Raw genomic sequence first — 23035 nt, 5'->3', positions numbered from 1 at the left:
GATAGGGATTGAACCTGATCAGGTAATCAGGTTACATTGCCTTGTAAAAGAGGAAAGAATGTATCATTTTGTAAGGATATAGGGAGGATAAGTAGGCCCCATCTGTTCTTAGAACTTGCTTGAAAACTGACTTACTTTTAGTCGTCTGTTTCTTTAGTCTAGGAACCCCTTCTTCTGCAATGGTTTGTGTCATATGGCTGCTGTTTCTGCCTTGGTGAAAGTTTCAGCCTGCAAGTGTTATGTCTGTGTTCATTATTATGACCTTGGCTCGAGCTGTAGCTTAAATAAAGATAGAAACATTAAGCTCAGTATATGGATAATAATTAACCTGTTAAATCTATTATTAAAACGGAATGATATTTATTTCATGGCTTTAAATTCTCATATTTATAAATCATATATGCACTATGGAAAGACTTTAATATTTAATATATAGTTTTGATTTATCCTGTAAATAATTTTAATTAGGAGCTTATTTGACATAAAAAAATAATTTATTTATTGTACGATGTTACCAACAAGTCAATGAGCATTTTTTTCTATTTATGCAGCAACAAAAAGATGCATCGAGTCTTATTTATTATATTAAATAATTATCTCTTGTCTGTATAGTATTCACTTTGTTAAGTCTTTCATATAAATAAATAAATTCCATATTTATCAAAATTTATAAAATTTATTTATAAATTTGAGATTTATATATTTAAATAAATTAAAAATTAATTTAAAAATTTATGAATAGATTTTTATTTTTTTTCTTTTTAAATAAAATAAATTATGAATAGATTTTAATCAAATTTAAAATAAATGAGAATTAAAAAGAGAAAACCATGTAAATATTATTGTATGAAAAAGAATATGTCAAGTTCAGAATCGTTGTTTTTATTTGAATAATGTGTGGATAAAGTTTAATTGACAGAGTGGGATCATACAAAACCGGATATTTGGTAAAATATTTAATAAATAAATGTAAGACGTAGAGAGGAAGATTACATTACATTAATTAGGCATTAAGAAAACAGTATATAAATTAAAATCAATCTTTAAATCCAAAACTATATATTATCTGTATGGATTGAACCGTCGGCGAATATTTGTTGGGTTTAATCTAATAATAATTTGGAATTTGTTATTCATTCCCTTTTATTTGAAACCCAAAATCATCCGCACAGCACAACGCGCAACACAACACAACACAACAAAACCATAGAAGAAAAACTCGATTGCTCTTCTTCTTCTTCTTCTTCTTCTTCTTCTCCTCCATCTCCATCTAGTACGTCGGCGTTTTGTGCCTTGCTTAACCTATAACTACTTCTACTGATTATTATTTTATTTTATTTGTTTTGTTTTTATAATTATTATTATTATTATGTCTTACGATTACCTCTTCAAGTACATCATCATCGGAGATACAGGTGCCCCCCACCCCCTTTTTTTTTTTTTTTTTTGCTTTTTTGTTGTGTTCAAATTCTTTTACTTTTTCTTTTTAAAGTAATTAGGGTTCGATTTGGTGAAATATCAGGAGTAGGGAAATCATGTCTGTTATTGCAATTCACGGATAAGAGGTTTCAACCAGTGCATGATCTCACCATCGGAGTTGAATTCGGTGCTCGTATGGTTACTATTGATTCCCGCCCTATCAAGCTTCAGATTTGGGACACTGTATGTCTTTCTTCTTCTTCTTCTTCTTCTTCTTCTTCTTCTTCTTCTTCTTTTTTTTTTTAAAAGAATACTTTTATCTTATTTCAATTAAATAAAAGAAATTTTTTTATTGCTAAAGCTTGTTTGGTAGACTTCGTTGGACCATTAGTTGAATGACTATATTTGTCGTAGGAGATTTTGTATTTGTGATTGTGTATTTATGTTCTAATTCAGTGTTTATAAAATATGCATTTTACTATTTCATTTGTGTGTCTTTATTATTTATTCTTGTGACCGCTATTTAATTTTAATTTTAGGCTGGCCAAGAATCATTTAGATCCATCACTAGATCCTACTACAGAGGAGCAGCTGGAGCACTCTTGGTTTATGACATTACAAGGTCACTACTATATCCTTCTCCTACTTACGTCTCAAAAACTGTCCACGCATTGAAGCTTTTCCCTGTCAAGAATCAATAAATAACAAGACCTTGATGGCTGCTTTCCCAATTAAGCAATTGTCACTGGGCACAATGTTAACTCATGCTATTAGATCAGTAGCTTGGTAGTTGAAGCTAATTTCATACCACAAGGCATTATGGTTTTGAACATTAATTCCTCCTTTGAAAAATGGATTTTCAACTGGGTGCAAATGAGTAAAGCTGTAGGAATAAGTGAATTTGATTGTGCTTCTTGAGTGTATATATTTATATAGAAAGAGGTCAAGCTATGGATTCTCTTCTCTGCCCTTGCTATGGTAGAGGTTCTATGATTGCAACACCTTTTTCACAATATTGACAGCTTCTTTGAGGGTATATCCATACATACAACATGTGAAGTAAAAAAAAAATGAGAAGACTCCTAATCTTATAATTTCTGAAAACTGAAGTTGCACTTGTACTTGTGGTCAACTGTTATTCTAGGGTACTTCAAGTTTTGAGAGGGTCAAAGCTTATATATTTGTTGTCTGCGTCAATATTCCTTTTCTCTTATATTACTTCTGTTCCCTAACTAAATCTGGGATGTTGTGCAGGAGAGAGACATTTAATCACTTAGCAAGTTGGCTAGAAGATGCTCGACAGCATGCTAATCCTAACATGACGATAATGCTCATAGGAAACAAATGCGATCTTGCTCATCGGAGGGCTGTCAGCAAAGAGGAAGGGGAACAATTTGCCAAGGAAAATGGACTTCTATTCTTGGAGGCATCTGCAAGAACAGCTCAAAATGTTGAGGAGGTGATGTGATGGAATCTGCATTGCGCTCGTGTATAATATATTCATGAGACATGTCACAGCTTAAGTTATCCTTGTTTCTGTTTTAAAAAATGTATTAGCTAATATAGTAAAATGCTTATTATAGGCCTTCATAAGGACTGCAGGAAAGATCCTTCAGAACATCCAAGAAGGCGTGTTTGATGTATCCAATGAGGTAATTTTTTAGCTCATTTTGCTGTCCCATGGGCACGTCTACTGAGGATGGGATGTTAATATAGAGTAACAATATGCATCACTTGTGGCTTAATTTTTCTTTTCCTTCATGTTAAACAACCAATTTTTTCAGTTTTATGGTATATTATGGGAATTATCCATGCGAGTGCAAGACCTGAGTTTCTTTATAAAGTGTTACAAACTGCCTTGCTCGTCTTTGATTGCGAGCCAAATTGTTGGCTGCCTGGATGCATTTCTATGATTTCGCTTGTGGGATACATTAATTATTCTATAATTTGAAGTTCGATTCTTGGTGCATGGAAATTTTGTGGGCGGGGAAATAAATGGATGGCTAGGTTTGTCCAAAGGAGATGGAGTTTGGTTGAAATCGCCTCATGCTTGTTTATGTAGTTGCCAAAGCTATATTTGTAATGTTAAAGGCAGTGTTGGGAATTTATTGTCTTTGCCTTTCTGCAACTTTTTGTTTCCCACGAACCAAAATTTTGATTATATCTTGTTGACACTTTTGTGGTTATGATTGCAGTCTTCAGGAATCAAGGTTGGATATGGGCGGCCCCAGGGTCCATCAGGCTCTAGAGATGGAGCTGTTGCTCAGAGAGGGGGTTGCTGCAGCTAAACAAAACACAAATAAAATCTGTATTTGATACTTCTGTGCAATTTCATTCAGCTTTCCCCACTCCTCTTATGAATATATGTTTAGAACTGTCATGTGGCTTCTGGTTAACATTTAATGTATAGATCCAAAATCTTAAAACTGAATTAAATCTAATTGATAGGGTTCAGGTATTTACAGTGCTCAAAGTTTGCTGTTGCTTTTATAGTATTTTGGGATATTTGTAGCAGCTCTACTGATAGCATTTGCTGATGCTACTTCTGCTTTCTATCCCATGCATTCTGTATTAACCTAGATCTCAATTTGCTGGGCATATAAGAATCAGTCAAATTTAAACACTCTCGTAGTGTTCCAAAACTAAATAAAGATCATTCCTTCCATATGATATTTTCAGTTCTTTTTTCTTATTATTATGTTGAATCAACTGAAAAGCAGAACATTATTAATCTGAAAAGAAAAAAAAAAAAAAAAAAAGCAATACAGCTTTAAGTGTTTTCTCCTCACAAGCCTTAACCCAAAAAAGGCAAAAGAACAATCTTTTGGATGTTACTAAAAACCGGTAAAAAGAAAATCCCTTTGAGATGGAAAATACAAGGGAACAGTGAACACATGGTTCATTATCTGGGTTATCAACAAAAATGGCAGCCATGAACTCTAAAAAGTCACTAAACATTGTTCAGACAGCAACAAAATTGTAAGGTGCTCATTTAAAGCATCAAAAGTACAGAACACCCATTTGACAACAGAAGCAGCAAATACTTGTAGGTGGAACATGCACCAAGCCTATCACTAAGAACCACCGAATACCTGCATAGGGCAAAACACAAAGTTTGCTTAAGAAAACAAATAAGGTATAATATGAAGTGAATGCCTATAAATAATGAGACAACTCACCCCAGCCAGGACGTCTTTAGAGAGTCGAGGCCTGTTTTCTTCTGCTCTATCTGCAATTGGTTTTGTCTGTGCAAATTGACGGATAACCTTTGGTATGCTAACCGAGAATTCACCTCCTGTCTCCAGTTGGACCTTTTGCTTCTGCAGAAGCAAGATTATACATATAATACAGAAACACAAATGTGCCTCAATTGGATAACCAAAAGTTGATGGTCAAAAACTTTGTTCCATTAAGACGAGGAAAAAAACTATCTTATCTGCACATTTCTCTGGCAAAGCCGTGGTATTAAGCTAAGACCACAAAATGTAAAAAAAATTAAGCCTCGACCTTGATATAAGGGGGCAGGATATGTAATCATTTTCCATCTCTTAGGAATAGAAGATATTACTTGCCAAAGCACTCAAGGTGACTCCAATTTAAATTAGGATTCTTAAGATAAGAGCAAAGAGGACCACTAACAGAGGATGTCTACCGATCAGGATTTTACCATGTGATTTTTACAATCCAATGGGGGTACCGTGAGTACCATAAAGACATTAAACATTCATGAATATGAGATAATGATTCAACAGAAAACAGAGGTTCATAAATAAAGATCCACAAAACCTTAATATAGTCACAGACTCGCACTAACAACATCAAATTGTGAAAAATTTAATTGCGTTTCATATATAATTTGTTCCAATCACAAAGGTAGGTTGGAAACAAGGCCGAGCATTTCTGAAATTGTGACCAATCAAACCGCACCATGAAAGAGTCCATGCTTCCAAACAAAAGACCAACTCTTCAAAAAGAAAAGGAATAAGGTTCAATTGGCTCTTGAACTTTGTGGTGAGGCTTAATTTGGCCATTTTTTATCTGTTGGGCCAATTAAGCCCAAAGCTTTACCTTTTTTTTTTTTTTACTCGAATCAACTCGTTTGAAAAAGTGTAACTTACTCTCCATAAAAGAGAATGAATTGCTAAAAAGAAATTAACTTTAGCTAGTATTTATAATTTATTTAAAAAATAATATTTATCTATAACATATAGTTGAATCAAAAAAATTATAGTTGTTCTTTTTAATTAAGGATTTAAATTATAAAATAGTCGCTTTTAAGAATTCATAAATTTTTTTTTTTATTTCATTTCAAAAAATAAAAATTGTTTTCATTTTTCTAAGGAGAGTGACTCTCGCTCTCTCATGTAAGGGCTAATTTGAGCCAAAATAGCAAAGATTTGGACCAAGTTTGCTAGAAGGTTAAAAAGGCCAAAATGAGCTTGACCACCATAAAGTCTGGGGCCAAATTGAACCTTATTCCAAAACAAAATGTGACCATTCACTCCCCTGCCTTCATGATCCTCCTGTTCCTCTTAATATATGCAAGATGATTGTGATTTCTAATTTATTTGTATTCCCTTTGAGCAACTCTAAGTTGCTATACTACCTAACTATTGTGCCAAATGCTACTTAAACCAGTCCTATACAGCCAATTAAACCATTCCTATCAGGATCCAAACATTGTCCTGATGCAGAATCTAAAAGGCCTGTGGAACCAAGAGGTCTGTTCCTCCTAACAAAAATATGCAAAATAAAGCACATCCCTTTAGCATGTGAGGTACAGAACCTTGGTTTATGTGTAATTGTTATTTTAGAACACAACTATAAGTGATCAAGACCCAACAATAGGGTAACCTGATGTAGGTCAGTTATATACAGTTGTACAATATTTACCTTTTTTAATCGTTCTTCTATAGAACTCAAAGCACGAGACTTTTCCACTTTAGACAAATAAAAATCACGCTCCCTCTTTGCCGCAGAAAGTTCTAGAGCTAATTTTTGCTCTCGTATAGCACTCTTGTAAGCTGCATTAGAAACACCAAGAGACATGTGTCAAATTCCTTAGCATAATATGGTACAGCAAAAGAGAAATATCTTGTTTTACCAATTTCTTCTGTAAGATCATCCCATTTGAATTTACTCAAGTACTTGATATTCCAAAGGTCATAGTAGAATTGTGACCTCTTCCTCCCACCTAAAAACATGGAAAACATAAATAAACAATTAAAAGAAAAAGACAAGGAGGAAAAGATGCCAGTAATAGGAACTAAATTGACTAAGTGTAGAAACTATGTAATAGCTAAATATGGAGAGGAAAATCTTCAAACATGCTCTATTTGTAAAAAAGGAACATGAGCCATTTGTTCAAACCACACCAAAACAACAGAAGTGAGTCCAAGGATAGGAAGCCACGAGTTGTACAAAGAATAAGACTGAGGCCAAGTAACTAGCTCAAGAAAAACATTACTGCATAATTTCTGATAATACTTTGACTTGAAGGCATCAACTAATTCTTTCACACACGGAGAGATTTCATTAGACAGGGGACAATGTATTTCAACAATTTCTTAAGAGAAAAACTATCATGAGAAAAATTATATGCTTATCATAGGAAATAATATATACCTCCAAAAGAAAACAAGAAAACTGTAGTTGCAGATCTATGTGGGGACTCAAATTGCTTGATGAATATTATGGATTAATGAACTCCTTTTTTATGAACTTTAGTGTCTTAAGTTCAGTTGATGCATATTATTTACATCGAGATGAGAATATTGAAATTGCTAAAGGAAAGCCAAAAAGTTTCAATCTTTGGTGTGCTCCTTCATTTATTAGAAACAAATATGATGGCAATTGTCCCAAATGAAAAATTAACTGTCTTTTAAACTTGTCATGAAAAATAAAAAGAGAACTAATTACATCACATAATTGGTGGGTAGGTAATGAACAGAGGCTTGAGAAATCATAATCAAACACTTAAAAGAATTTTAAAAGATGAAGATGTATCTCTGACCAAGTTGATAACCTCCATTATAACTTTTTGTTGTCTGAATACGATAGGAACAGGACACTATACCTCTACCAAACCACTACAATCAGATTACCTACCCATTTGTTCACCATTTAACATGTTAGCAACTCTTTTGGCAATGCTTTTATTGGTAAACTCAACCCACCTGCATGTTACAGACAAGGAGAATCATGTGATAATAATTGGAATAGCACAATGGTGCATCTTTCTATGCCAAACAAAGATCAAACGTAAAAATCTCAAGTAGTCAATTTTACACTAGACATTCAATACACAAAGTAATAGTATCCTAGAAATAATAGATAATTCTGCAATACTAAGATAAATCTGTTAAGCACATTTTGTGCATTGCTTTTTATTTGAAATACCCTTCAGAGAATCCTAGATCTTCAAGTCCATCAGCTTTTCTTCGTTGTACTCGATATTGTACTCGATGTTTATTAACTGCCAGATAACATAAAGTCGATTCCTAATATAATAAATGAGAAAGTAGAATGAAGAAATGAGAGAAATGGGAAAGAAAATTAAGGATCATTTATTGATCACCTTCAGGTGCAAGGTAGATCCTCTGTATTTCTCCATATCGGCAAAGAATATGGCGAAGCTTCACGTGATCCATGTGAGGAGGAATTCGACTCAAGTAACAAACTCCACGCCTGTCAGCCTGAGCTGCCTCCTTCAGCAGTCGTTTTTTCTTCTTCTTTTTAAGCCTATCAACCATTTCATTAGTCAGTGTTTGATTCTCCTCTTCTACAAGATTTATTCCACTGGCCTCTTGCTTTTCCTCAGCTACTGCAGTTTCCTTCAACAATTGTTTCTCTTCATCACTTTTCCCACTTCCAGCCGTGGTATTCATCGCCTTTGGAGAACCCTTCCAGTTAACATCTTCCTCATCTTCAATCTCAGCAGTTTCCAGTAATGATTGCTTTTTTCTTTTCTTTGATCCTTTCTTTTCCCTCTCAACACCAGTTTCTTTACTACCTTCCTTACTTATAGCAGTTTCCTTTAAGAGCTTCTTCTTTAATTTCTTTTTCCTGCTTTCTGCACTCATATCAACATATTGTGAATTCCCTTCAACTGAAGGGATGTCCCTATTAGTTTCCTGTTCATCCTCTACTTTCACACTTTCCAGCAATTGTTTTTTCTTTTTATTTTTCTTCTTTATTTGTCTTTCCGCACTGGATTTTGGATCCCCTTCAGTTTGAGAGCTCAATGCATTAATCTTATACTCTACCTTGGCCATTCTACCCTTTAAAACATAGTACAAACAAATGTTTAGAAGCAGAGAAGAAAAAATGTGCAGATAGCTTAGCTGATCAAACAACTAAGCATGAGTAGGGTTCTTCAATATCAAAGTGTGAATCATGCATCATCTATAATGCTTTTGGTTAATGGAAATATGACAATTAGATCTTTTAGTAACTGTAAATAGCCTATCTTTAACATAAATTTCCTTACTCAATATAATTTTTAACCAAAGAAACCAACAAATAACTGAAGTTTACAATACATGGCTGACCCTTGTACTAGAACATGTAATGGCAATAGTGTGATATGCACCCATAGCAGATATGTGATACAAAAGCAACTCAGATTTATCATCAATTGCAACTGAAATATAACACCTGGAACACCATTAAATCAACAATATTCATTCACACACTTAAATTTAGTTAACTCCAGTTTTCATCAATTGCTAAACTCAAGCACACACTAAATACCAATACCAAACATACCCATACTGGATACATAGATATTTCTTGCTTACAACCCAGATAATAAAAATCCCATCTGCATCTAATTCCATAAAACGAGCTTTGAATCAATCAAAAACGAAGAAAAGATGAGCATTTATATGTGTCAGTTATATTAATACAAGTGAAAAAGTAATTTGAAACAGTCTATTGAAGAATAAGGACCCCAAAAAATACTTACAGCGGCAGCCGGCAATGATTAACCAGAGGCAGAAATAAAATTACTTTGGTGTTGAATTGGTTTAAGTAGCAAATTGCCCCTGAACTTACAACTGAAATCCAAATTGCCCCAAAATTAACTGTGGCTCAATTACCCTGTATATTTGCAAAATGGTCGATGAAACCCAAATTCAAGAGAGTGTGTTACACACATATTCTAAGGCGAGTGAGCTGTATTAGTACAATTAAAATATTATTTTGATATTCTCCTTTTCAAAAGTTTCTTTTTCTTTTCTTATTATAATACTTAATAATTTTCTTCACATAAAAATATAAAATGCAAAACCATTAGAAATAATCTTCCATCTCCCTCATTCCTACACAGTTCAAGAAGTAAAGCTTAGAAAAAAATGCCTAAAAGTTTATTTCAGAACTCATTCCTTAATCAAAAGCTGTTTGGACAATTTATCAGACACATTACCTACAATCTTAAAGAATAATCATAAAACCAAAACAATAAAAGAGTAATAATAAAATCAATGTAATCATCAATTGTATATATAGCTTAATTACACATTCATTTTTGCACATACATCAAATTTAAGAAGATATCAGTGCCAAAAAAAAAAAGAAAAATAATAAGAGAGATAAAAGGAGAACGAACAATATGGCGACAGCAGCAGCTAATCTAGATGGCGAGTGTTATGCCAAGCAGCCCTCTATTGCCTCCACCTTCGAGCTTCAGAGGAAGCTTGTTCAGCTGCCGCCAGCGGTTCCTCCAGGAACAACAAAATCAACTGCAAAACAACAAGAATAAGAACAAAATCAACTACAATACCCTCAATAATAGATCTATTTATAACCGTTATTATAAGAAATATTTAAATAACACTTAATAACAACTTCATGGAAATATACATCATAATTCAACATCTTATATGCAAAATCTCCCCATATTTACTTAGATCTTCGTTTTCTTTTTACTTTTCATACTGAGATCAGCAGAAAGACTACATCTTCACTACTATAATACTGCAATTAAGAAATATAGAATAAGATTCTGTTGGGTTGTACTCTACTTTTTTTTATTGCTTATAGAGAGAACATATACATAGTGCTTTCATGGTTATGTATAGTTTTGATCATGTTCTGTAAGTGTAGAAGGCATCAAAGCCATTGATATTTTTGCAGGTTGTTATTGATACCTAATCCCACTCTCTTGTTGATTAATTTATATTTTAATAAATGCAGATCTATAGAACAGTAGGAAAATTTTGTTCATTTCTTAATAGTTATAATCTTTCTTTTATTTTAATCTTCTGCTTTTCTCCATTCTTAAAGGGTGCATTCAAAACCTTTTTCAAGTCAAAGAAATGAACAGAACAAAAGGAAAATTGACCCTAGCTAGCTAGTGTTCAAAAATGGCTTCTGTTTGATTCAACACTTCATATTAATTCAGGAACTCTCACCAGTATATTCAGAAAAGTCTTTATCATAGTATAAGATTATAAGTTCTTAAACCATTATTTACATACCTTTGTTTTGATGCTATCATGGGAGTCACTTCCAAAGCAAAGAACAAGAAATTGAAATAAAAGAACAGCTGTTGCATGCCGATCCGGTTGTCTGCTGACCTTTGTCCTTGCGGAGGCGACGGCAGCAAGAGCGACGGCGACGGGAGCAAGGGTGACGGCTAACCAGCAAGTTTTGGCGACTGCAAAGAGGGTTTGTGAGGGTGGAAGCTGCGTGGTTTTGATTAACACCACGTAGGTTTTTATTTTTCTTAAATTTATATGTAATAATTTTATTTTTATTAATTATTAACAAATTTCTTAAATTCATATATATAATATTTTTTATATAATTTGATTCGTACATTTTCTTATTATATTAAAATCTATTTGAGTTTTATAAAATTAACTACTGCATCTTTTATATTAGTCTAAAACTCAAACTGGTATCTTAGTATTATAATTTAATCTTTGAAATATTTATTATTAAATATCAAATTTGTTTAAAATTAATTTTATTATTAAATTTATATAAGATTCTATTTTTAACACAAATTAATTTCAATGTCTAATTAAATAATAAATTTAATATTTTTTCTAATTTTTATTTTTAATACAATTTAATTCAAGCAAATTTAAAAAATTTAAAACTACTTATATTTACAATAATATTATTAAATTATTATATAGTTTAATTTTAGTTAATAATATAAAATAAAAATCTTTAGTTAAAACATATCATTCTATTGTTATTTTTATTATATATTATAGTTAAACTGTATAAAAATAAAAATTAAATTAAACAATTATGTTTTAATCTAATAAAATAATCTAAACACCAAATTGACAAGTCCACTATAAATGAAGAATATCATAATAATCTTATATGTTAAAAATGAAACTTTTAATCAATTATTTAAATGAGATTAATACAAATAAATTTTTTATTTTTAATATAGTTTAAATTTAGTTTCTAATAAAAGTAATAATTTTTAAGTATTTATTTTATTTTAAAATTTAAAATTAAACTATATAGTAATCTAATAAAATTAAACAAAAAAAAAGTATTTTTAATATATTTAATTTTTTTAGAATTAAATTATGCTAAAAAGTTAAAAGATATAAATAAGTAAAAAAATATTAAATTTTTTATTTTAATTATACATTAAAATTAACTTATGCTAAAAATAAGATTTTTACTTTAATTTGATAATAAAATTAATTTTAAATGAGTTTGATACTTGATAATAAGTTTAAGAATCAAATTGTAATCTTAAATTACCAGTTTGGTCCTTCGACTAACACAGAAGGAGATAGTAGTTATTCTCATTAAAACTTAAGGGGTTTTAATATAATAAAAAATACAGGGACCGGATCAATATTAGACAAAACCTCAGCAGGTAAATAGTATTTAACCTTAAAAAAAATTGAACTATATAATATATTCAAATATAGAAAAATCTATCTTGTCATATTATAATCATATCATAATAATAATATATATAATCATATCATAATAATAATATATATAATCAGAACTAATTATATTATTTATTAATTAATTTTATTAATAAATAGTCTTATTAATAACTCTAACTCTAAAAAATCCAACTATATTAGAATTTCAATATTAGTTGGAAAGTATAATTTTTAAACTATTAAAAGTATAACAAAGGTTTGGTAATCGAAAAATAATTGAAAAATAAAAAAAAATTATTAATTTAGTCTAATTTTAAAAAATCCAATTGTATTAGAATTTCAACATTGATTATAAAGCAAGGATAGGAGGAGTTGACATGACTTGCTTTAATGCATTGAATGCTTGATTTGCTTCACTCGACTATTTGAACTCATACTTCATAAGCAAATTAGTCAAAAGTATGCTTATAAATGCATAATTCTTGATGTACTTTCTATAATAACTAGTAAGTATAAGAAATCCACTTAAAGCCTTCACATTTTTATAAGGCAAAAAGTCATAATTTAAATTTTCTGAGCATCTGCAAATGCCCCTTGTGAAGACAATATGGCTTAACTATTCAACTTGTGATTGAGCAAAGATAAGTTTTGAGTTTTATAGAGCACATTGTATAGTTGAATGTTAAAAATGGTTTGTACGTGTTACAAAAAGGTTTCCAAGATTGGCTATAAACCAATATATCATCAAAGAATACTAGGATGAATTTTCTCAAATAAGGTAAAAAATTGAATTCATCGGAGATTGGAATGTGACAGGGCGTTTGTTAAGTCAAATGGCATGACTTAAACTCAATTTTGGGCAATAGCAAAAGATTTTCAATAAAATTTAGTGATAACCAGCTCTTAAATCAAGCTTTAGAAAATAAGTAGCACTATATAATTCATCTAAAAGATCATCAATAGATGAAATAAGGTACTTATGTTTAACAGTCATCTCATTTAAATGTTTATAATCAATGCAAAATCACCACATACCATCTTTTCTCTTCATTAGCAAGATTAAGAAAATGGAACGAGAGTCGCATGCCTCTATTCTAAAGCTAGTCCACTCTAGAAAGCGAGGGAAGTCCATCCCCAAGTCAAGTGGGCTGCTCGAAGCGAAAATCTGATGCTCCCTTGCCCAAATCTGTAAAAAAAGAATAAAGAACTCATAAGAAACAACCAAAAATAGGCAATGAAAGAGAATAAGGAAAATAGAATTGGCTTACCTCGACTAAGATCCGAGTTCGCCTATGGTGGAAGTCCTCTTTTATGCCCAATCAAGATAGTAGTATAAGTGGGCTAGTGTTGTTCGACCCCAATTAAAATCTGCTACCTGGTTCAGCTCTCTCAGAACAGGAAGGATCACCAAGTTAGTTGTGTTGAAAGTAGTAACAAAAAGAGTAGTCCCCAACAAATAGAAGATGAAACCTTAAGCACACTGGTCAATCTCCTCACTCATTTGAGCACGATGCCACTTCCAATGCTTGATCAAGTCATAATATCAAATGTTATTCTTGTTTTTCACATATGGATTGTTCCCAGCAGCATCCTAATCTTCTCCTTCTAAATCTCATAAGAATACAGACAAGCATTAAAAGGCACAAGTCCTCCTAAGAAGCATAGCCCTATTAGTGCAGTAAAATCTAACGGTGTAATGGTCATCTAACCGACACACAAATGGAAGGTGCATGTCGTGTCCATCTGTCACTTCACCAGGGTAGTGAGTGCACATCTGTTAGTTCTCAAACAATCACAAGGTAAATCACGAACCTTCACCCTATTAGGCAGTATATGGAACCATTCCACGACCCTGTGAAGGTTTCCACAAAGGCTAGTGGTAAGCTACATTGACCAAGGGAAGCACCAATACATACAGAAAGATGATTTATGTGCACAAACGGGTGAGATTAGCTGAAGACAATGAAAAACCATAAGTACATACGACTTTCAATAAGTACATATAAGTTGAGGCTTAATAAATACGTGCTTAAGGCCAAGCATATGTATTGAAGGTGCAACAATTTTGAAATAGAAGACCAAATATGTGTGTGTCCATGCTAAGTATGTGCCTACTAGTCCTAAGTACATGTGTATTGACTAAGAGCGTACATATTGACCATCCAACAAGAATTCAAACTCAATATCTCTTATTCCTAACATATGCCAACAATTTTAAAGGCTAAAGAGCTTTAAAACGAAATCCAAGAAGCAGTATATAAGGCTTACTTGGCCGATGGCGATGGAAGAGCAATAGGTCTCCTTTTGTATCAATAGAGAAGTTGTAGCTCCTCTAGCAACTCTTAATAGAGGAGAACTCATTTTTAATTTCTTGAAAGGCAAACTGAGGTCCACAGGATGGCTAACAACATCACCTTGATTCTCTTGATCCATAAAGTCTACAAGCAATAAAAAAAATGGTGAAAAAAGGCCAACCGTCGAGAGAGAAATAATATCAGCAATGACAATGAAGGAAAAGAGGTAAGTGTAAACCCAAAATGCACACACCAACTTTATATAATTTTTATCCCTAAGTATGCATGTGCTAACATTAAGTATGTACATATTAAGCCTTAAGCGTGTATGGCCTTAAGGTCAATATGTACACACATATGTGTTACTATAAAAATTTATTACGAAACTGACTATAAGTTCCCTGAAAGCGGCTTTTGAGCCCCCAAACTTTATGCAATCAAATGAGGATGCACTAACGACCACCTAAAAGGGATAAAAAGGCTTCTTTAAGGTAAAATTATTTATTTAACAGGAAAACCCATAATAACCTATCAAGATCAATTCGTTGACATAATGAAAAAACATAGAGAAATCACCCTCTTTAACGTTAACAATTTATATATCATTGCCTAAAACCCTCTTTAATGTTAACAATTTATATATCATTGCCTAAAACCCTCTTTATGGTTAACGATTGATATATTGTTGCCTAAACCCTCTTTATGGTTAACGATTGATATATTGTTGCCTAAACCCTCTTTAGGGTTAAAGACTTACATATCATTGCCTAAAACCCTCTGTAGGGTTAACAGTTTACATATTATTGCTTAACACCCTTTTTAGGGTTAACAGTTTACATATCATTGCCTAAAACCCTTTTTAGGATTTATAATTTACACATCATTACTTAAACCCTCTTTAGGGTTAATGGTTTATATATTATTATCCAAAATCCTCTTTAGGGTTAATAGTTTACATATCATTGCCCAAAGCTCTCTTTAGGATTAATAGTTTACATATCATTATCTAAAACACTATAAAAAGACAGTGTTTAGCGATGGACAAATTCGTCAGTATATATGCTAAAACCATCACTAAAAAGTTTTCCCAACGGCTTAGCGATTGGTGAGAACCGTTACTAAAAAAGGCATCGTTACATCTCTAACGATGCATATAATGCTTGTCGGTATATGCGGTGACGACAATTGCCGTCGCCATAGTTGAAGTTAGGCGTCACTAAAGGTGTAGGCAGAAAGGCGTCGTTGCATTGTTTTACTAATGGATTATATTGTTATTAAATTTTTAAGAAAAACATCCATCGTTACACCCTAGGTAAATGGCTATTGTTATACTGTCGCTAATGTGTAAATTTATTTTTAATACCTATCGCTAATCTGTCGGTAAACTTTATCATATTTTCTTTTTTTTATATTAGGGGGTTATCGTTAATCCGTCGCTATTCTTTTTCATATTTTAAAAAAATTTATTTATAGCATCTGTTAATCCGTCGCTAAATGCATGAATTAATTTTTTTAAATTAATTAGTATTTTTAAAATTTTAAATTAATTAGCATATTTTTAAAATTGAAATAGAAATAAAAAAGTGAATTTGAAAAATAAAAATAATTATATAAAAAATGCAAAGTCAAAATATTGTATAAAAAATAATAAAGTAAAGTACAAATAAAAAAGTCTCTAATCGGAGGCAGTTGACGATGAGGAGTCGCCGTGGTCTTGAGTCAGAGGATCTGGGGTAGCAATCACAGACACATCAGTTAGAGTAGGCGCAGGTGGTGGAACGAAGCACAACACTAAACATACAAACTATGCGCTGCATCATCCACTCGAGATTTGCTAAATGGGCGTTGTATTCCTAATCCAGCTTCGCTCATATCTAGTGTTTGAGCGCCTACCGTGTAACACCCAGAATTTTTATATATTTAATAATGAGTTTTCATTTAAGTTAATTTTAGCTTCATTGTAATTGTGTATTTTCAATAATTCGGATTTGGCCCAAATTAAATAGTTAGGGGCTTAATTGAAAGGCTAAAAAGAAGTTTGGGTGTCAAATTGGAATTCTGCGGGATGAAATTGTAAGTAATTAAGAAAGTTGAGGGACCAAATTGCAATAAGGAAAAGTTCAGGGGCCTAATGTCGATATTGAAGGGAAAGAAATCGGGGAAGAAGAGAGGAAGAGAGAGAGAAAGTGGGCGAGAAGAAGGAGGCCGGTCTTTGCGTCACCGGGGCGGGATCTGGCTGGCGTATGAAAAAAGCAAGGCGGTCGCAAGGAGAGAAAGAGCGTTGGCTTCCGAGCTTCGGCTTCCTACCGATCTTGGTGGCGATCGGCTCCCGAGAGCTTCCTTTTAGCTGCCGGCTTTGGTGGCCGGAGGAGAGAGTTCCGGAGGCAGCCGCGTTTTTGGGCTTTTCCGGCGAGCTCCGGTAGAGGATGGATGATCGGAGGATGTATCCCGACTCTCCTCATCTCAAGCTTCGCGATGGCACTGGTTTTGTGGCGATCGGGCTTCGTTTGCAAATCGACGGTCGAGATCGTTTGCAAATCTCTCCAGATGATCGGGCATTAGATCGGAAAATCGGAAGCGGGGATCGTCTTCAGCGCGTCGTTGTGAGTTCGATGGTGTGTTCGGATCGTCGATCGGACTCCGGCGGCCGGAGGCGAGTCGATCGAGCGATCGAGCGTCTCGGTAATATTTCTTTGGCCCGTTAATTTTAGAAATCCCTTGATTTTAAATTTTTGTCTAATGGTTTATATTGAATATTTGATGATATTTGTGAGTCAAAAATAATTGTCTGTCAGTTTGCTTGCCTTGTGTTTTGTGCTGTGTGGCGGAGTCGGGAAATAGTGAAGTTTAGGACCCGACTCCCATTGTTTAAATTGTTGGATATTTGAAGTGTTCTTCTAGCAGGTCCTGGACCCGTTTTTACGAGGGGTAATGTTCGTGTTGTAAGGGAGGTTCTGCCGGATTTTCGGTAGAATTCTCCCGAGTCGAGATTCTTAGATAGTCAGTCCTAGGAGTCTAGACCTAGGATTAATGATCGATTGTTTCAGCGTTTTGATAAATTATTTTCCGTGATTAGATGATCTGTCTGCTCGCTCGCCCAACCGAGGCACCGGAGCTAGGAGGTCGCCCAATCCTGTGAGTTAAAGTCATTTAATCATTGCACTATTGCTAAGTCTGATTTAATTTGCTATTTTGAAAGTTTATGCATAATATGGTTATTAGTATCGCAACATAAATAATTTCACTGGACTATTAATTATTGAAAATAATATAAATATTATTATTAGTAACGTTATAATAATACAGATATTATTATTCTGTCGACACGAATTGCATGTTGCCTTATCCTAAATTTTTAATCTTTATTTCGATAAGTGTTGAATGATTTTATTAGACAATGATATTTATTAAATGTGGTGATTGCGATTTGGGAAATGTGGCTTGTAGAACATGCCGCCTGATGGGTTACATCAGGACCGCGTGCGCACCGGTAATGATTATGGACATAAGGTTATTATGGATTTGTTTGCCCTGATCGAGCATTGCTCTGGCCGAGTTCGATTGATTCACGGAGTTAAGGTCCCTGATCGAGCTTGCTCTCTGGGCGTCGGCTTATTTGGAATTCAAGTGTTCAGGCTGGAGGTAAGGACCCTGATCGAGCTTGCTCTCTGGGCGCCAGACCTGTTGGATTAAGAGAGCCGAAAGGCTATTAGAATTGGGGTTAGGGTTCTACCCGAGCCACTCGTCCCGTGAAAAGTAAATATATATTTTTATTTATTTATTTATTATGGTATTTGATTATAATGTGATTTGTATTTACGTGCATGTTTTGATATACTGATTTGAATAATCTATATTTTATGAGAAGAATGCAATAGTCCCCAGGTTATTTGATTTTAACTCACTCTTGAGACTGACAGTCTCATTTTTACTGTTTTTCAGATTCGTGACTGTTAGTTCTCCCGCGACTCCTTCATCATCGGGTGATGTATTTGATTTGGTATGTAAATTGGTAAATCTTAGATTCTCCGCAGTAGTAATAGTAGATGTTTCGTTTGTAATTTTTCGAGCTTCCCGGGTCTCGCCCTAGTTTTTCTGGTAGACCGAAGTAATTTTGTAAAGTGTAACTATTAAGATAAATTGTGGCTTTAATAATATTAATTTGAGATGAGATTTTTTTAAATCAGTGAGTGTCAGGCTTACTACGGGTTTCGGTGGCCTTAAGCCTACCCATTCCCTAGTGCCGGTCACGGGCCCCCAAAGTGGGTCGTGACATACCGAGAGCGATCAGAGGTAGTGCTGCTAAAGCTGTGAAACTGGGTGAAGGTGGGCACTTTTGAGCCCAGCTTGTATATGTGCTGCTTTTTCTCCCCGCTGATGACATCCACGAACAGTTGTGACATGTCAACTGGTAGAGGATCATAAGAACCCTCACCGGGCTAAGATATAGTAGTTGCCATACCTTAACAGTATCCTGTAATAGACAAAAATTAAAATTAATTATCATATTAAATTGAAACAGTAAGAATATTAATTAAATTTTTTTAATATGTTATAAGTAACTTACAGTGATATGTTGGAATTGATGTCGATGATTTGACCGTGGGTCTTTTTGTGCAACCAGCGAAATAACTCAAATGCAGTAGGCTCGCGACCCAACTCATTGGCTTGAACAAAGAAGATGGTTATATTAAACATCATTATGATTTATTATAAATTTAATTATCTCTTATAAATAAAGTATATAATTTTTATTCTTGCTAATGCCCGCCGGTGGTCGATGGCCGACCTCGATCTAGTAATGTGATGAGCAAGACCTGTACCTGGGCCGGCAACCTCGCTGAGATGGTTCTTGCTGTGGGTCTCAACGAATGCCTTCAGCTTAGACCTCTTTCAATAGTCTATTGAGTGGGCCCAAGGGTTTTTTACGACACATAGAGGTCGCTTCCCGCTCCTCTTCTAGCAGGATACCATGTCGCGGTATCTCTCAACTGCCTGCGTATCCAATGTAGGTTGGAGCTGGTCCTCGTACCTCGTATCCCAGGTGAGAAACTTTTGCAAAAACAAACAAAATAAAAGAAATTAATATTAATCACTTATAAATAAAAAATACAGAATAATTATAATATTTATTACCTTCCACTCCGTGAAGTACGATTCTTTCGTCTCATTAGGCACGAATTGCCATATGTACCATTCGCGCTTTATGCTGTTCTTGAATATCTTCGTGACCCTCGCCAAGCAGAGATGAGAGGGTACTAACCTATTTATAAGAAATCTAATGCAGTTAGTTTAGACAAGAAAATCGAATGTAGTTCCAATAATATCAATATCAAAAAAATAATAAATTTTATTATATATTATTCTAATTCCATATATGGGGCTTCGAACTCCCTGATGATGATATGATATATAAGGTCCCCTCAAGTATTGGCACGGGTGTAGTAGGAGGTGGAACAGTAGTGGATGGTGAACTGATGGCAAATGGTAGAATAGTAGTAGAAGGTGAAGAATCTATTGATGTAATTGAGGGTGGTAAAGGCAACAGTGACCTCGATGAGGGTATAAAAGTAGGTATAGAAGAATGTGTTTGGGATGTCTCCATGATAGGGGGTAAGGATGGTGGAGTATGCCGTTTGCGACAGTCCTTACAAGGATGTCTCTCTGCCATTTCAATTATTTCAATTTTCCAATATTGCGACATTCATAAGAAGCTTAAATTAATATATAATATTCATATTTTCTTATCCCTATCGTTATTAGATTTTCTAAACATTTTTATATATTTTTAATCACTTTTAGGATATTATTTTATTCCAAGAAATAATAAAATTACTAAGTTAGTTATTAATTATAGTTTTATACAAACTTTAATTTTTAATTTTTGGGATATTCTTTTACTCTTAAAATTCTATTGAAATTTCAATAGAGTGTCTTATAATATAGACATTCCCGTAAAACGGGTTCAATTCCTAAGTAAAAAACATACCAAATATAACAACAAACATAATACACATCCACAACACATTTAATATATTTGTCATATTGTTCTATTTGTTTAACATGTCCATCATATAAAACATAAATGTAACATGTCCATCACTAATTAAACATACATATAAAATTTTATTATATAGCCACAAACACAACAAAAAATTTCAATTGAGCATACTAATTTATTAAATTATTGGATAAATAAAAAAATTAGATATATATACTACTTGCTAATTCCTGTACGCATTTTCTATTAAAAGAATATTAAAAAATACATAAATAAATATGAACATAAAAAAATAAATGTTTATAATAACAAAAAAATATAAAAATAAATTTAAAACTAAAAAATTATAATAAAATAATTAAACTAAAAACAAATAATAAATAGAAATTATAATAAAAGTTATACCTTCAACTAAATAATAATAAATTTAAAAAATATTTATCATAACATACATTTTAAAAATTAAATCTAAAAATTATAAAATTATAATTAAACTACATTAACATAAATTTAACTCAATAAATATAAATTAAATTACATATTAAAAATATAATAAATAAATGATTTTATTTAATAATTTTAACCTAATTTTTATACAGAAAATAAAATGTTTAACAGAAAAAATAAAATTAAAAAACAATTAATATAAATAAAATATAAATATTTAAATATGAACTAAACTAAATTAACATAAGTTTTATATGGAGAAATTAAAAAAGATAAATTAAACTAAATTTATATAAACATAAAATTAAAAAATTACCTTGAGGCACCTAATATTTTTTACCTAATATTTAAATTTTAAATTTAAATTAAATATACATAAATTAAAAAGAACTTTTTTATATTTCATGTTCAAATTTACAATTAAATAATTAATATTTAACCAAAATCACATAATTAAAATAATAAAAAATAACAATTTAATAAAAAAAATAAAGCTTACCTGTCATCGGAGAGAGAGGAGGAAGGACACCGGCAGTTGAGAGGCTGGAAAAGTGGCGGCGCCGAGAAGATTAGAAAAATTAAAACGCAAAAAATTTAAAAAAAAGGAACAAAACCTGTGTGGGCGATAGCAGCGCAGCGGCACTGGGGAAGGGGGTGGGGAAGTGGGAGGGGACAGGGGGAATGGGAGGATGGCCACGGGAGGAGGAGAAAGGAAGGAATAGAGAAAAAAGAGAAAGGGCAAGGACTATGCTGTTTTAAAACTTTTAAATTTAGCGATCGACAATGTCAAAAAATGCATATGCCCAATTTCTTTAATTTCACATAATAACAAGGGGATATTCGCATGGACCTATCTATTAACATTCTAACCTAAATAACTTCATTATATGCGTCCCAAACATCAAAAAATGTGTATGCCCACTTGTATTACACTTGGATTAATTGAAAATAAATCGATTTCTCTCTTATGCATATGGATTTGTGTCTTGTCTTGCTTGATCATTAAGTCACACCCTAATGCCACCAATCAAGCTTGTCAATTATGTTCCTATTATTCCTTACGTCAATCCTTGTGTCATTAGAAATTCTTATGTGTAGAGGAACACATAATGATGGAGATTCTGAATTGTAATATTTGGTCATGCCTCTATTCTTATCATTCTGTCTTTCCTCCAAAAGGTGTTCATGATCATTAGAAGAATTATACTAATACTTAATCAATTGACTCTTTGTCTTCGCATTTGTCCAAGCATTGGATCGGTGCTCACGATTGTGACTTTCAAGCACTTTCACTCAAGACTTATGCTTGCTAAATAAAACCAAATCAACATATTAGACGGAGATTAGGAAAAGACGCATAAAAGGAACAAACAAAATAAGAACACGGGTAGTGTCAACACCCATTTTCTAGACCTAGATATCGAGAAAAATTACGAAAATCTTGATGATGAAAGTTACCACTTTCTTGAGTCTCAAGGGATTGAGGATGGTAAAATCACAACTAGGGTTGCGAGTAATTGAACAAAAAATTATTTTTTGAATTCAATTTGGACTAAACCGTCAGAAAAAATTAAGTTTAGAGGGTGAAATTGGAAATTTTGAAAGTTTAAGGGTCAAATTGTAAAAAAATTTCAAAGACTGCCAACCTAGAGCCGATCGGCTCTACACAATCTCGATTGACTCTCAGTTTGCATTTCAACGTCGTTTTCGAGTATTTTTCATTTTAAATTGTTAAGGAGTTGACAATTATTGGTAGAGCGACAATAAGTTTTTAGGAGCAATATATACATTTCCAAAAGTCAAACACAAACCCTAAAAATATTTTGGATTTCTATCCTATTTTCAATTCAACCTCATCTTTGTCACTTAAGACTCGATGATCTGCGCAATACAGTAACAACCTAAGAGTTTCAGAACATCCATATCATCATCTCTCTTTTATTTTCTTATTTCTTTCTTACTTTTTGATTTCTTTATTATTAAAAACATGTTAAGGTTCA

General features: G+C 32.8%; 2 protein-coding genes across 6 annotated transcripts; one reads left to right on the top strand and one right to left on the bottom strand.

The window, feature by feature from the left end:
- Nucleotides 1–1065: 1065 nt before the first annotated feature.
- Nucleotides 1066–3892, top strand: LOC8258220 (ras-related protein RABB1b). 2 transcript variants are annotated; one of them, XM_002526002.4, is made up of 6 exons: nucleotides 1066–1415; nucleotides 1523–1662; nucleotides 1959–2041; nucleotides 2674–2878; nucleotides 3003–3071; nucleotides 3615–3892. In XM_002526002.4, exons 1-6 carry the CDS (start codon nucleotides 1370–1372, stop codon nucleotides 3705–3707), a joined length of 636 nt encoding a protein of 211 aa, XP_002526048.1. In that variant the 5' UTR covers nucleotides 1066–1369; the 3' UTR covers nucleotides 3708–3892. The 2 variants fall into 2 exon arrangements, with proteins under 2 accessions (XP_002526048.1, XP_048234690.1); XM_048378733.1 differs by having other exon boundaries at nucleotides 1067–1273.
- A 401-nt stretch (nucleotides 3893–4293) lies between these two features.
- LOC8258219 (pre-rRNA-processing protein ESF2) lies at nucleotides 4294–11146 on the bottom strand. 4 transcript variants are annotated; one of them, XM_015723509.3, is made up of 10 exons: nucleotides 10899–11146; nucleotides 10028–10160; nucleotides 9386–9519; nucleotides 7997–8699; nucleotides 7819–7894; nucleotides 7528–7595; nucleotides 6524–6613; nucleotides 6313–6443; nucleotides 4599–4739; nucleotides 4294–4511 (listed from the first exon to the last, which is right to left on the bottom strand). In XM_015723509.3, exons 4-10 carry the CDS (start codon nucleotides 8691–8693, stop codon nucleotides 4494–4496), a joined length of 1221 nt encoding a protein of 406 aa, XP_015578995.2. In that variant the 5' UTR covers nucleotides 8694–8699; nucleotides 9386–9519; nucleotides 10028–10160; nucleotides 10899–11146; the 3' UTR covers nucleotides 4294–4493. The 4 variants fall into 4 exon arrangements, with proteins under 4 accessions (XP_015578995.2, XP_015578996.2, XP_002526047.2 ...); XM_015723510.3 differs by having other exon boundaries at nucleotides 9386–9476; XM_002526001.4 differs by lacking the exon at nucleotides 9386–9519.
- Nucleotides 11147–23035: the final 11889 nt, after the last annotated feature.

This window comes from Ricinus communis, chromosome 1, assembly GCF_019578655.1.
Source record: "Ricinus communis isolate WT05 ecotype wild-type chromosome 1, ASM1957865v1, whole genome shotgun sequence".
In the NCBI taxonomy this organism is placed as follows: domain Eukaryota; kingdom Viridiplantae; phylum Streptophyta; class Magnoliopsida; order Malpighiales; family Euphorbiaceae; genus Ricinus; species Ricinus communis.
This window is presented reverse-complemented; position numbering and strand designations above follow the sequence as displayed.